The sequence below is a fragment of the Zalophus californianus genome, chromosome 6 (assembly GCF_009762305.2).
Source record: "Zalophus californianus isolate mZalCal1 chromosome 6, mZalCal1.pri.v2, whole genome shotgun sequence".
In the NCBI taxonomy this organism is placed as follows: domain Eukaryota; kingdom Metazoa; phylum Chordata; class Mammalia; order Carnivora; family Otariidae; genus Zalophus; species Zalophus californianus.
This window is the reverse complement of record NC_045600.1, coordinates 47,536,795-47,550,213: the sequence shown is the minus strand read 5'-3', so window position 1 is coordinate 47,550,213 and position 13,419 is coordinate 47,536,795. Positions and strand designations below refer to the sequence as shown.

At 42.9% G+C, this 13,419-nt stretch overlaps 1 protein-coding gene across 7 annotated transcripts in view; it reads right to left on the bottom strand.

Moving 5' to 3' along the window:
* Positions 1-7,782: 7,782 nt before the first annotated feature.
* Positions 7,783-13,419, bottom strand: part of TRIM9 (tripartite motif containing 9) — a 108,469-nt gene continuing 102,832 nt past the window's right edge. For 6 of the 7 annotated variants that reach the window (XM_027571405.1, XM_027571403.1, XM_027571408.2 and 3 more), the window contains 2 exons: positions 11,888-12,050; positions 7,783-9,838 (listed from right to left, as the gene is read on the bottom strand). In XM_027571405.1, the coding sequence (XP_027427206.1) occupies positions 9,776-9,838; positions 11,888-12,050 (226 nt within the window). In that variant the 3' untranslated portion in view covers positions 7,783-9,775. Of the gene's footprint in view, positions 9,839-11,151; positions 12,051-13,419 lie in introns of those variants that run through there. The other variant, XM_027571406.2, reaches the window with a different exon arrangement.

Genomic DNA, 13,419 nt, shown 5'->3' with positions numbered 1-13,419 from the left:
CTTTTTCGGAATGACAATCACACCTGGGGTAGAAAATGCCTATCAAGTACGGCCATTGGCAGTTACATGTAATGTAATGGTAACCCCTGCTGCTGATCTGGACCTTGTTAGCACCTTTGTGATGCTGCAGAATCATTTAAACACATGTCAAAGAATATTGTGGGTTATGTGGGGTTTTGTTAGTTTGTTTGCATTTCCCTTTTGGCTACATTGTGTTGTTGCTGCTAATTGAATTATAAGTAACTATAAGTAAAGAGCTTTTCTGGGAAGTAGCTGGAAGCTTGTGATAGATTTGGACATATGAGTGATAGTTTTTGACACATCAGTAGGTCCCAACAATTGAAACTCCTGTATTCGGTTCTCAAAATGTTGGCAATTTTTACCGCTTTCAATCACAGCATACAGTGTATGGTTATTAATTTTGTACATACACACAATTTTTTTTCTACGTTGCATTCTAGTGTAATCTTTTAAAAGACCTCTTAACTGATCACTGTGATGTGAATTGAAGTTTTCCAGCTGCCTGTATACTTGAAACTGATATAACACTGTAGGTTAGCTGTACTGGAATTAAAATTTAAAAATAATAAAAAAATAAATAAATTTACCACCTACCAGCACCACTAACTTCCCAGAAGTAACAGGCCGATGAACTGATCCATCCCCACATCTTATTCATTTCTCCAATGCACAGGCAGTACAAACTGTGAGTAAACGCCATCCCCACATTCCCTTCCTCTCGTCTTCTCAAGCCCAGCTGCACATGAGAATCATGTGGGCAACTTAGAGAAAGCCCACGTTCTCAGGCCAAATCCCGGGCCAATTAACTGAGCAGCCTGGTATCACTATTTCTAAGGCTCTTCAGATGATTTCACTGGGCAGTGGGAGGCTGAGAAGCACCTGTTGTACCAGCAGCTGGTGAGTTTCTTTTGACTTCTGTGAGATGTGTCTTCATTGCAGAGATGTTAAGGTTTGGAAAAAAAAAATAACAAAAAATCTTTGCATCAGAGAAAGAAGAAAATAGGGTATTATTTTGTTATTATTAGCCTAGCCCCAGGAAGCTTCAGACCACGAAAAATATCATATTGGGTCAGACCCATTTTGTGGAATAATGAACATTCCTTTGTTGTCCTTAAGAGCACATTTGATATTTCCTACTAGGAAGGTGTCCCAGTGATTATGCTTCCTTTAGTTACTGCCGAAGACCTGACAAGAGGCTTAAGGATGAAGCCTGACCCCTGAGACCTCTGAAGAAAAAGAAAGCACGTGTGGAATGCACCTGACGCTCCTTGTCAATGAGCCTGCACCTGTATCTTGTTCTCTCTTGTCCCCTTGGAGCCCCTGATTTGGAACCCCAAATGCTCCAGGACTGGCCTTCTGTGCTTCATCTGATCCAATGGGATCCTCTCTTTACCCATTCCCAAGGCGTGGAGAACATATCTCAGATTCTCTGAACTTCGAGGAAGAGTCCTTTCCACTTGGATGTTAGACAAGCAGCTTACGCGCACTGTGTATATTGCAGGTGGTAACTGCACTACGTTTCAATACTTGATCTTAGTTGAAATCTTGAAGACATGGAATTTAATAATGGCATGGAGTTTTGGGTGATCCTCATAAGTCTCTAAGATGGACTCATTTCTTTCTGATAGATATGTGTGATTTTTTCCCTGCAGATCAGGTCTGAGTAAGCCCATCGCTATACTTAGATATTAAAGTTTGCATATTTGCAAAGCCTATTGTATTGCCAACCATGAAACCAACCTCACAAGAAGCTGCAACTAACCGTCACCTGCTCATCATTTTCAGCCTGCCAATTGATAAGACTGGAGACTTTTTCACATCAGACAGCCACACTGCCCACCAGGCAATTAGGAATATATATTGAGTGGAGTTTTCTTTTCATAGATCCTATGTGGAAATCAGCATTAAAGGAAGCATTAGGATGCTCATTTACCTCAGATAACTTGCTCATTATAAACTCATTAGCTACTAGGTTGAAAATACTGTCCAGAAACAGAGTGTAGAGTAGTTCATCTTTAATACCTTAATCTTTCCTAAAAAGTAGTTTGTTAGATGATGGCATAACAATAAATCAATACAGCCAATAAGTCTCTAGTACTAGAAGTAGGTTTAGACAGGATAAAGATGGGCCCAGTTAATTAAAGAAGGAAAGAGATGGGCATGATATATAGGCAGAGATAACAAATGAGGGATCTAAATGTAAAATAGAAGTTGGAGAGGAGTTTTAGAAAATTGATAAGCCTATTGCATAAAGTAATTTACAGTGATTTAAGTCTCCTTGAGAAAGATCAGATGAATATTTGTAATCTCTTCTGGTTTATTAAAGTTTTAAATATTTTGTGTTGCCATCTTAATATCTGGAACATAGATATGATTAAGAATATAGTTTTGCTCTTCAAATAGCTGGCCAATTTTCAAATATTTTTCAACATTTTTGAATAATTTTCATTTCCCCCTTAGTGATTCTCTGTTCAATATCTATTGAAGTCTTTATTTCTGAGTTGTAGTTGATTTAGTAATAGTATGCCATTTTGATTATTGTGACTTTGAAAAAGATTTTAATGTATCCTACGAATCAAGTTACTGCTTTTGCTCAGAATGTCCTTGCCTACAGTCTTCCATTAATTTAACAGAAGAATTTAACATTTTGTCAAGTTCCGCAGATAGGCATTTTCTCCCGAAAAGATGATTATATGAATCATTATTGACACTCAGTTGGGATCTTGGTAATAAAAAGGGAGGGGATGGGATGGTGGCATCATGAACAGACTGCACACAAACAAATAATCCCTGTGGGTAAGTTTTCATCCCGCACCCCTGGGCACGCAGCTGGCATAAACTGGAGCCAGGACCAGAATTGAGACAGTTACTGCCAGATGCTGCCTTCAGTCACTATACTTTAGTCCTCTCAGGGTTGTCTGATAATGCAGAGTGTAGAGGTTACTTAATAATTAATACTCATATTTCATGTGTTTTTCATCTCTATTGCACAAAGAGCTTTTATATGCATGATCTCACGTTGTGCCCCTTTCTTTGTGTGGAACGTATAGAAATGCATAGTTGAAGATACTGTCCTTACCAGAGAATTTTAACCAGGGTGCAAAACCACTGTTTTTTACCTTTATGAAGTTTCTCTCATCACAGAGGTTTTTTTTTAGCTTTATGCTTTCCTTTATTATACACGTTACAAATTGTGGCTATACCTCAAAAGATGGTTTGTAAGTTGTTAACAGGTAATTAAAATTTTATGTTCGGCCATCCTCATTAGTGGAATGATAGTTTATTATGTTCATTATTAGGGAATTTTAGAAAAAAATATTGGGGGATAAAAAAGGGCAAGACCAACCAACCAAAATATGAACTCTTTTAGATTTCATGGTGAACATTTATTTTTCCCTGGTGGGAAGGAAGAAAGTTGTAAACAAGATTGATAACCACTGGGGGGTGTAAGAGCTATTTTTAATTGCTTTCTTAATGGGAGCCAGGTTTTCTACTCTCTCCACCATTCTGGACTTCAGCAAAGGGGGAAGTTAAAGTCCATGTTAGAGAGGCTCAGAACAAAATGCAGAGGCGATTTTCACCAGAAGAGGAAGCAAATTAAAGCCCTTCCACCAACCAAAGGAATATGGGAAGGGAAGCAAAACATAGGGTGAGGAGATCTCCTCCTAGATCCCTGACGCCCCTCCCTCTGCCTTGGGCTTTATCTCAGAGGATAGCATGAGGGAAATAGGAACAGACTTGGGTGTAGTTGGAGGGAGGCTGTAAGGAGAGTCCTGGTCATGTCCAACATGGTTCCTCACCCTTTCAAAGTGTCTGACTCAGTGATTTTTAGTACAATCACAAGGTTATGCAACCATCACTACGAATTCTGTACCTGAAGCTTTTCTTAGCACAGCTGTGGCAGAGTGCTACAGATAAGACATCCAAAAATTAGACTGATCTTTCTGTGCATTTAATTAGGTGCCTCCACTGTTCAGTCTTTTTCAATACCTCAAATTCTGTGTGTATCCAAAATGCTAGTTCTTTGGATAAAGACAAGATTTAGGAAGTCTCAGTTACCTGTGATGTATTATGTCATACTCAGGTTTCCCCAAACACCAGTATCAGTGGAAGTAGCTGGCACATATATATTTGAATATATATGCAGGTGTCTTTAGCATCTTCATATAAATTACAAGCTAGTGTGATCTGAGAATTTCTTTACCATACATAGTTCCTTTGATTCATGATCAAAAATCCTGATTCCTCCTTTCTTACCAGTGAATTGAAGACATAAGCAAAAGATTAATGCACACATTAGAGTTAGAAAAAAAGGATCTCACTTCCAGAAAATAGGATGATATCTTGCAAATCACTTCATCATTCCTCAGAGGCGATGCCAGGAATCAGAAGTTCCATTAACCTCAGTGCCATGCGAAGAGTAGAATGCAGCTCATGTGTTCCCTCAGGTAGAGATCAGAAGGGAAGAAAACCACCAGGGCGAGCAGACCCATGGAGGGAGAAGGAAGTATCAGGGTAGCGGAGTGAGGAAACAGGGTTGTGGGGAAACCTGGTGGACACAGAGCACGGCAGCTTGCCAGCTCCCTAGTGTGCTGCTCCGAGGTCACAAGCTGGATCAGGTGCTTGCAGGGGATGGTTTCCTCAAAAAAAAAAAAAAAAAAAAAAAAAAGCCACACACACACACACACACACATACACATACACACAACCCCCAGTTCACTTTAAAAGGGTAATGACAAGGGTGTCTGGGTAGCTTAGTCAGTGGAGCATTGGACTCCTGGTTTCGGCTCAGGTCATGATCTTGGGGTCCTGAGACTGAGCCCCAAGTCTGGCTCCATGCTCGGTGGGGAGTCTGCTTGAGGATTCTCTCTCCTTCCCTCTTTTCCCTCCCCCTGTTTGCACATGCTCTCTCTCTAAAATAAATAAACAAATCTTTTTTAAAAAAGGGCAATGTGCTCTCTCCCTAGGAGTCCAAGATGGTGGAGGACTAGGGGACCTCGGTTTCGTCTGGTCCCAGGAATTCAGTTAGATAGCTATTAAATCATTCTGAACACCTGTGAACTCAACCAGAGATCTAAGAAAATAGCTACGACTCTGCAAATAGAAAGACTAGGACTTTCTGTAAGGTAGGAGGTGCGGAGAAGTGAATCCGAGGTGATATATAGGAAGCTAAACCGCGGGAGGAGGGAGCCTCCATTAGCTGGCTACCGGAAAGTGATATAATAGCAGAGTGCAAAATTGGAACTTTGTCTGCTCCAGTGGGGGACGTCCCTGCCTGAAAGATGCTCAGGTGGTGAAGCAGGGTGGAACCCTCGCTGGGACAGTGTGGTCTCAGGACCCTCGGGGTCACAGAAAGACTGGGGCTGCTTGAATGCGGCAGAGCTCCCAGGTATCAGAGTGGAAGCCGGCTCTATTACAAAGCAGTTATCATCAAGGCAGTATGGTACTGGCACAAAAACAGACCCATAGATCAATGGAACAGCATAGAGAACCCACAAATGGACCCTCAACTCTATGGTCAACTAATCTTCGACAAAGCAGGAAAGAATATCCAATGGAAAAAAGACAGACTCTTCAACAAATACTGTTGGGAAAATTGGACAGCCACAGGCAGAAGAATGAAACCGGACCATTTCCTTATACCACACACAAAAATAGACTCATAATGGATGAAAGACCTAAACGTAAGACAGGAGTCCATCAAAATCCTAGAGGAGAACACAGGCAGCAATCTCTGTGACCTTGGCTGCAGCAACTTCTTGCTGGACACATCACCAAAGGCAAGAGAAGCAAGGACAAAAATGAACAATTTGGATTTCATCAAGATAAAAAGCTTTTGCACAGCAAGGGAAACAATCAACAAAACCAAAAGATAACCGACAGAATGGGAGAAGATATTTGCAAACGTCTTATCTGATAAAGTATCCAAAATCTATAAAGAACTTATCAAACTCAACACCCAAAGAACAAATAATCCAATCAAGAAATGGGCAGAAGACATGAACAGACATTTCTCCAAGGAAGATATACAAATGGCCAACAGACACATCAAAATAATGCTCAACATCACTTGGCATCAGGGAAATACAAATCAAAACCACAATGAGATACCACCTCACACCAGTCAGAATGGCTAAAATTAACAAGTCAAGAAATGACAGAAGTTGGTGAGGATGTGGAGAAAGGGGAACCCTCCTACACTGTTGGTGGGAATGCAAGCTGGTGCAGCCACTCGGGAAAACAGTATGGAGTTTCCTCAAAAAGTTGAAAATAGGGCTACCCTACGACCCAGCAATTACACTACTAGGTATTTATCCAAACTATACAAACATAGTGATTCGAAGGGGCACCTGCACCCCAATGTTTATACCAGCAATGTCCACAATAGCCAAACTATAGAAAGAGCCCATCAACAGATGAGTGGATAAAGAAGATGTAGTATATATATATATATATATATATATATATATATATATATATACACAATGGAATATTACTCAGCCATCAGTAGATGAAATCTTGCCATTTGCAATGACGTGGATGGAACTAGAGGGTATTATGCTAAGCGAAATAATTCAATCAGAGAGAGACATTTATCGTACGATCTCACTCATATGTGGAATTTAAGAAACAAAACAGAGGATCATACAGGAGAAAATAAAACAAGACAAAACCAGAGAGGGAGACAAACCATAAGAGATTCTTAATCATAGGAAACAAACTGAGGGTTGCTGGGGCTGGGTGTGGGGAGATGGGGTAATTGGGTGATGGGCATTAAGGAGGGCATGTGATATAATGAGCACTGGGTATTATATAAGACTGATGAATCACTGACCTCTACATCTGAAACTAATAATGCATTATGTGTTAATTAATTGAATTTAAATAAAAATAAAATTTATAGCCAAAAATAAATGTGTCTCTCTCTGTCAAATAAATAAATAAAATCTTTTAAAAAAGGGTTAATTATAATATAAAGGTGATCAGATCTGTCGTGATTATTTATTTATTTATTTTAAAGAATTTATTTATTTATTTGACAGAGAGAGACAGCGAGAGAGGGAACACAAGCAGGGGGAGTGGGAGAGGGAGAAGCAGGCTTCCCGCTGAGCAGGGAGCCGGATGCGGGGCTTGATCCCAGGACCCTGGGATCATGACCTGATGCTTAACGACTGAGCCACCCAGGCGCCCTACTTATTTTTTAGAGATTTTATTTATTTATCAGAGAGAGACAGAGTGCACAAGCAGAGGGGAGGGGCAGAGGGAAAACTGACTCCCTGCTGAGCAGGGAGCAGGGTCCTAGAACCCTGAGATCATGACCTGAGCTGAAGGCAGATGCTTACCTGACTGAGCCACCCAGGCGCCCCCGTTGTGATTATTTAAAAACAATTATATTGTTCAGCCATTCAAAGAAATGTTGAAGGAACCAGATTTGAAAAAGGCAGTGACACTATACTTTGTAGTACAAGTTTATGGCCTTTTTCAGGAGCAGGTTTGTGAAAGTAAGTTCCTGAGATTTGGAAGGGGACCCAAACGGCATCTAAACTATAGATGTTTCTCACTAAGTTAGGATTCAGGAGGTAGGTACCACCAGGAGACAGTGTACGTGCTCCCAAGGAAATCAGGTGAGGGCCAAGTACTTTCAAGAACTCTGGGGGACTTTCCAATCACACTTGGCTGAAGACATATTGCGCTGACAAAGGTGAATCGTCATCCCAAATAGGCAAAAACTAAGAAATTTTAAAGAGACATGCGATTCTCTCATAAAAATCTTTTATTGGCACACCAGAAATATCCATTTTTCTAGTACAGTAGCTGTATGCATCTACAATGGCAATTCTGTGTAAACTCTGTGTTACAAGTCACTAGAAATCTACTTAGCAGGATGAATTTAATAAACAACAAGAGTAACTATGAGTCTACAGCGGCCCAGCCATCGAGTCTCATTGGAGAGTAAATCAAATATCAAACTAGTGTTGCCCTGCAACAGTTTTTCTGTAGCCAAGAAACCAAGATGGACATAAACAGGATAGCACCCATTCAATAAATTAGGTACACGTAACTAGAAAAACACTGTAACTGATAGAGATGAGCTCAATAAAGCACAAAAGGAAATAATTAGCTATTTACATATATTACTTTTTGCCAAAACTTTAGTGTGTTAGCTTTCCCAACCTACCACTTCTCTTTTATCTGTTATTCTCGTTTTTTCATGCGGAATTTCTTGGCTCACTGGCAAATATTTAGACAACTAATCAGAACCTTTTTTTCCATGTTCTACATTTTCTAAAACTTCATGTCAAACTAAAGAATCTGAAGGGTAACTGTGTAAGTCTATCTCTATAGAGAAGTAATAAGAATTATCGCTCTGTTATCAGTCACAGCAATGACATACAATTTCGTTTTCTTCCAAACATTATTTGAACTACTCCAGAAAGTTAGGTTGTGAATGGCAGCAGAGTGGATGGATTTGTCATTTGTAACAGGCACAGATATACATGGAGACAAGTGAGTTTATCCTGAGAATGTGGATGCCATGGACTGCAAATTAAGGTCCCCCATTACTGAAAATGGGTTCTCTCTCTGGTCACTATTTTTTTTTCCACATTCATATTTAAGGCTTAGTGTCATTGCAGCATTAACAAATAAGAATGCTGACATCATTTCTGCCAAAGGAGGGCTCTGTGATGAATGGCAGCAGGTACCATAATTAAAATAGCATAGCTGAAAAGGCATTGAGTTGGTATGTTTCTGGTGCCATGGCCAGAATTGGTAGATTTTTAGCATCATTCTTGGTGAACTGAGAGATCTTGCCAATGAGCCTCTTTGCCCCTTGTTTATATACTTTGCAGTATTTATAATAATTTGTAATTGTCTTATTTTTGGTTTGCTCTCCTATGAGAATGTAAGCTCCAGAAGGGCGGTAAGCACACCTGTTTGTTCACCACTGTGTCTCCAGTGTCTAGAACAGTGCCTGGTCCATAGTAGGTTCTCAGTTAAAAACTTGTGTTAAATGAATGAACCAAATCATAAACCCCCTGGTCTGCCTCTGTCTAGAGACTTTGTAGTTTGATTCAATGACCCAGCTCTCCTAATGATCCTGCCTGCGGTGAACCTTTGTGTAGCCATTTGACTATTATTTTTGTGTGTCAATGGATAGTAAAACTTCTCGATGCTGCATTCACTCTGCCCACCTCACAAAGATTAGCTATGCAGGGCTAACACTGCACTAGAGGTAACGGCAAGAACCTTCTAGGAGGTAAACTGCAAGCTCCGAATTCAACTGCTTCTTCCCCACCTCTCTCTACGACCTCTTTGTCAGAAAGCTTAAGAAAAAGTTTATCAGGAGAAGATTCTCTTGGCAGTAAGAGTTCAGTAAGTCACTGATAACATGATCAGAAAGAAACAAAATATAACTCACCTACATAAAAAAGCTTATGTAAAATAAAAGCAAAATCTGGGAGTGGAAACTAAGTGACAGGGTGGGCGGTCTAGGTCCTTTGTTGGTTAGAGTTGCTGGACGGGGACGCAGAAGTGAACGCAGGCATCAGAACAGGAGAGAGGCTGGAAAGGAAGGGGTGGAGCAGCGCTGTGGGGTGTGAGCACGTGGGGACCAGCTTTTCTCTCCTCCTCCCCCTCTGCTTCCAGCTCTCCGGCATCCCACCACATGCTGGCTGAGCTCCTGCTGTCGCTCTCTCAGGCGGAGGTAAGGACGGAGGTAAGGACGGGCAGCTGGTGCCTCCACAGCCCATCCTTAGGCTATTGATGCTCTGCTGGAGTAGAAGTCAGGGACTGGGAGCCCGGTGTGAAGCGTGACCTGGGGGATGAGACTGTGAGTCCTGGAGGCACCGCGGGAACCCTCCCTGCATCTGCCCCTCCCCGGGGGCACAGTGGATGTTCTCCTGATTCAGCAGGGGACCTGTTCTCTTTCTTTAACGTCTATTCTAGTAGATGTTAAAGAAGAATTCTTGTAGAATTCTGCCTGTGCTAAGAGCCTGGCCACCATGGGGGCTTCCCAAATCTTGATAATATGGTTCTCATCCACCTGCCTCTTTTAAGGATCCTGGGAAGGCTGTGTTCCTTCTGACTGAAGACACAGGCATTGATCTGCAGGTGGCAGAGCCTGTTGGTGAGGGCGCAGTGACCAAGCCAAATCCATGGATAGAGAACCGGTGAGCGGAGAACCCTTCTCTTACCGCGTGTCCACTACTAGTTACTCCGATTAGGATGAGGCTTCCGTTGGGGGAATGAACAGACGATTGCCAGGTATAAGAAACACGGGCAGGGGTACTGTTTCCCCGGTTCCTGTGCAGCCTCGCACCTTGGTGGACAGCTGCATGGACGAGGCCGGAAGTGTCTCATGCTCTACTGTCCTTCCGCTTCTCGTCCCTGTCTCCCCAGCCCCAGAGTCTTTCTCTAAGGATACTCAGAACATCCTGGAAACCACTGAAGACCATCGAGGACAATATTCTTTGGAAGGGGAAACAGCTGAAAATGGGGAAGACTTTGAAGGAGGTTTTTCTAAGACTCACATCTAGGACAATTTATGGGTTCCTTTCTTCCAATGCAGAGGCTGAACTCTGAGAGATTAGATTTCAGCCTCCCAGAAAACCCCATCTAGTCGCAGGAAGAGAGAAGGGCAGAGGTCACTGGGTTGCAATCACTTTTACTGCACATGCTGATAAACAACAATGGTTTTCTTTTCTTTCTTTTTTTTTTTTTTATAGCTCCCAAGACTATGGTTCTGAACAGAAGAAAAAACACCTGCAGGGTTATGATTCCCACGGCCTGCAGCTGTCTGCCGAATGGTGCGCGGCTGATGAGAGCTCCAGCGGAGAAGGGCAGGGAGAGACCAGCCTAGCAGTGCCCCGCAGGGTGCCCCACGGCTCCGGTCTTTGCCCCAGCCAGGGCCCCTTGGCCCCGCCTTGCTCCCCTGCGGCCCCTCATGCCTTAGAAAATTTGTGCTGGTTGGTCCCTCTGCCTGGAAAGCTCCACACAGCTCACTGCCTCCAGGGCCCAGCTCACCTGGGACGGTAGTAAGGGCCCACTCACACGGAGCGCCCTGGCTGAGACACTGCGGCCTTCCCCACCCCGCACCCCCAACCCCCCCCCCCGGCCCTGCCCTTGGCCTCGACTCCCTTGCACTTACTGCCTTCTAGCATGTATATCATTAACACGGTCATTGTGCTTATTATTGATCCTATCTCCCATAACTCGAATGCGAGCTCTACGAGGGCACGATTTTTATGTTTTGTTTTCACTGATAAACAACAATGCCTATAATAATTATAATTACAGTGCCTGACATATTAAAGGCACTCAGTGGTTATTTGTTGAATGAATGCATGAGAAGAACCTGTTTGCCTTTTGCAGTAAATCGTAAGTAGCCCGCAGATGGAGACTGTTCTCTAGCCCCAAGACCTAACGGAACGGAGAAACAGTGCAGAGAAGATGCTCAGGCTTTCTGGTAACGGTGCTAATACTTCCGTCTCATACCTTCACCTCTCGGGCGCTCATGGAGCTCTGCATAAGTCATTCCTTCTGTTTTCAAGCCAGCTGGTTCAAGGGTCTCATTCCTACTAGGGATGAAACTAGGCCTCAGGGCCAATCAAGAGCAAACCGTGAACTGAGTTCCAATCTCCCACTTGCTGTGAGACTGTGTCCAAGCTTAACGAAGGGGCTGATGCTGATCTGGGATCATCTCAGTTGTCAACGTTGGTCCCTTTCCCCTCTCCTTTCCTCCGGGTCTCAGTCTGGGCCTTACACGGTTGGCTTCCCTCTCTCAGGGGCTAACGTACCCCCCGCGGGCAGCCTTTGAAGCAGAGCGAGCAGAAGCTGCTGCGAGGCGCGGGGGCACGGCGCTTACCTGCACATTCCTGTTCAGGCTGACCGCCGGGAAGAACAGGCCTTCCACGTTCTCGAAAGCTATGGGACCCTGCTGTTCGTCGTTGATAAAAAACGTCAAGGTTTTCCTGTTCAAGTCGAGGAGGACCCCGATTGTGGCCCCCTTGGTGATCCCTCCCTCGGTTCTGTGGGAAAAGAAAACAGCTGGGTTTCACTTGTCTTCATTCTAGAAGCTCCCCTCTTTGTACTCAATGTACAAACCCTTTTGTACTAATCGGTATTTCTCAGCCTGTTTAAAAATATCATTCCCCACACCCCAGGAGCATTTTTAAGTAATTTTTTTTCCCCTAGTCACCCCTCCTCACATATCATTTTATTACCACAGATATACTCGGTATCTGTTTATGTGTTGTGTGTATATCTGTGTTTTGTAAATAAAAAGAGTAAGATTTTTTTGCTTACCCTCCACACACTAACTTTCACTCCCTTGGGAGCGATATCGCCCCCTGTTGAGAATACAGTTTCGACCATGCTGCTCTGCTGTCATTCACAGTGAACTCATGCCCAGAGGGTCTCTACCTCTGAGCCGCGGAAGGAGAAAACAAATCCTTCAAGTCCAAGAAGAAAAAAAAAAGTCGGCTTTGGGCTATCAGAGCCCTGTCTGCGGCTACGTGGTGCACTTGGCACAAATGGTGGGAATTAAACATCAACTCCAAAATGACTTAATTTGAAAGTCGAAATAAAGAAGCACTTACGCTGAATCGAAAGCATATGCATGAAAAATTGGATGTGGGGCCTTATGCTACCGATTTAATAGAAAAAACTTGTTCCAGAAAGATGTTAATTTTGGGCATGTTGAGTTTAAATTGAGAAGGCTCTCTAAAAAGTGACAACGTCAGGGCGCCTGGGTGGCTCAGTTGGTTAAGCGACTGCCTTCGGCTCAGGTCATGATCCTGGAGTCCCGGGATCGAGTCCCACATCGGGCTCCCTGCTCAGCGGGGAGTCTGCTTCTCCCTCTGACGCTCTTCCCTCTCATGCTCTCTATCTCTCATTCTCTCTCAAATAAATAAAATCTTAAAAAAAAAAAAAAAAAAAAAAAAGTGACAACGTCGGAGAGGGTTCTCCCCTGCAAAGCGAAACAATTATATCCTGGAAAATGGAGGAGTGATTTTTAAAGAACCTGAATTGAAATGTCATTTTAAAGCAAATTATGTCTTATGCTTCAATTGATGGTTTCACAAAAGCCATTAACATGGACGATCAGATTTGCCTTACCCCCCAACTCTTTGAGGTCTAGCAATATTGAACTTCATCCTCATCTCAGCAGAGCACAGAAACTGGGTAAGTGTTGTTCTTTCCCCCTGGCATGCAGAATACAGACTGTACATAGTCGTTAAAAGACAGGTTTACAAATCGCATCTTGTTAATTCACAACTTCAACAATGACAGCACAGTTTGCACGCAAGCAGACATGTTCAGCTTTAAGAATGTGTTTCTTTGCATAGTGTGACACTTGTGGTATTATTTACTCCTTCACTCCAAACTAAAGAAGCT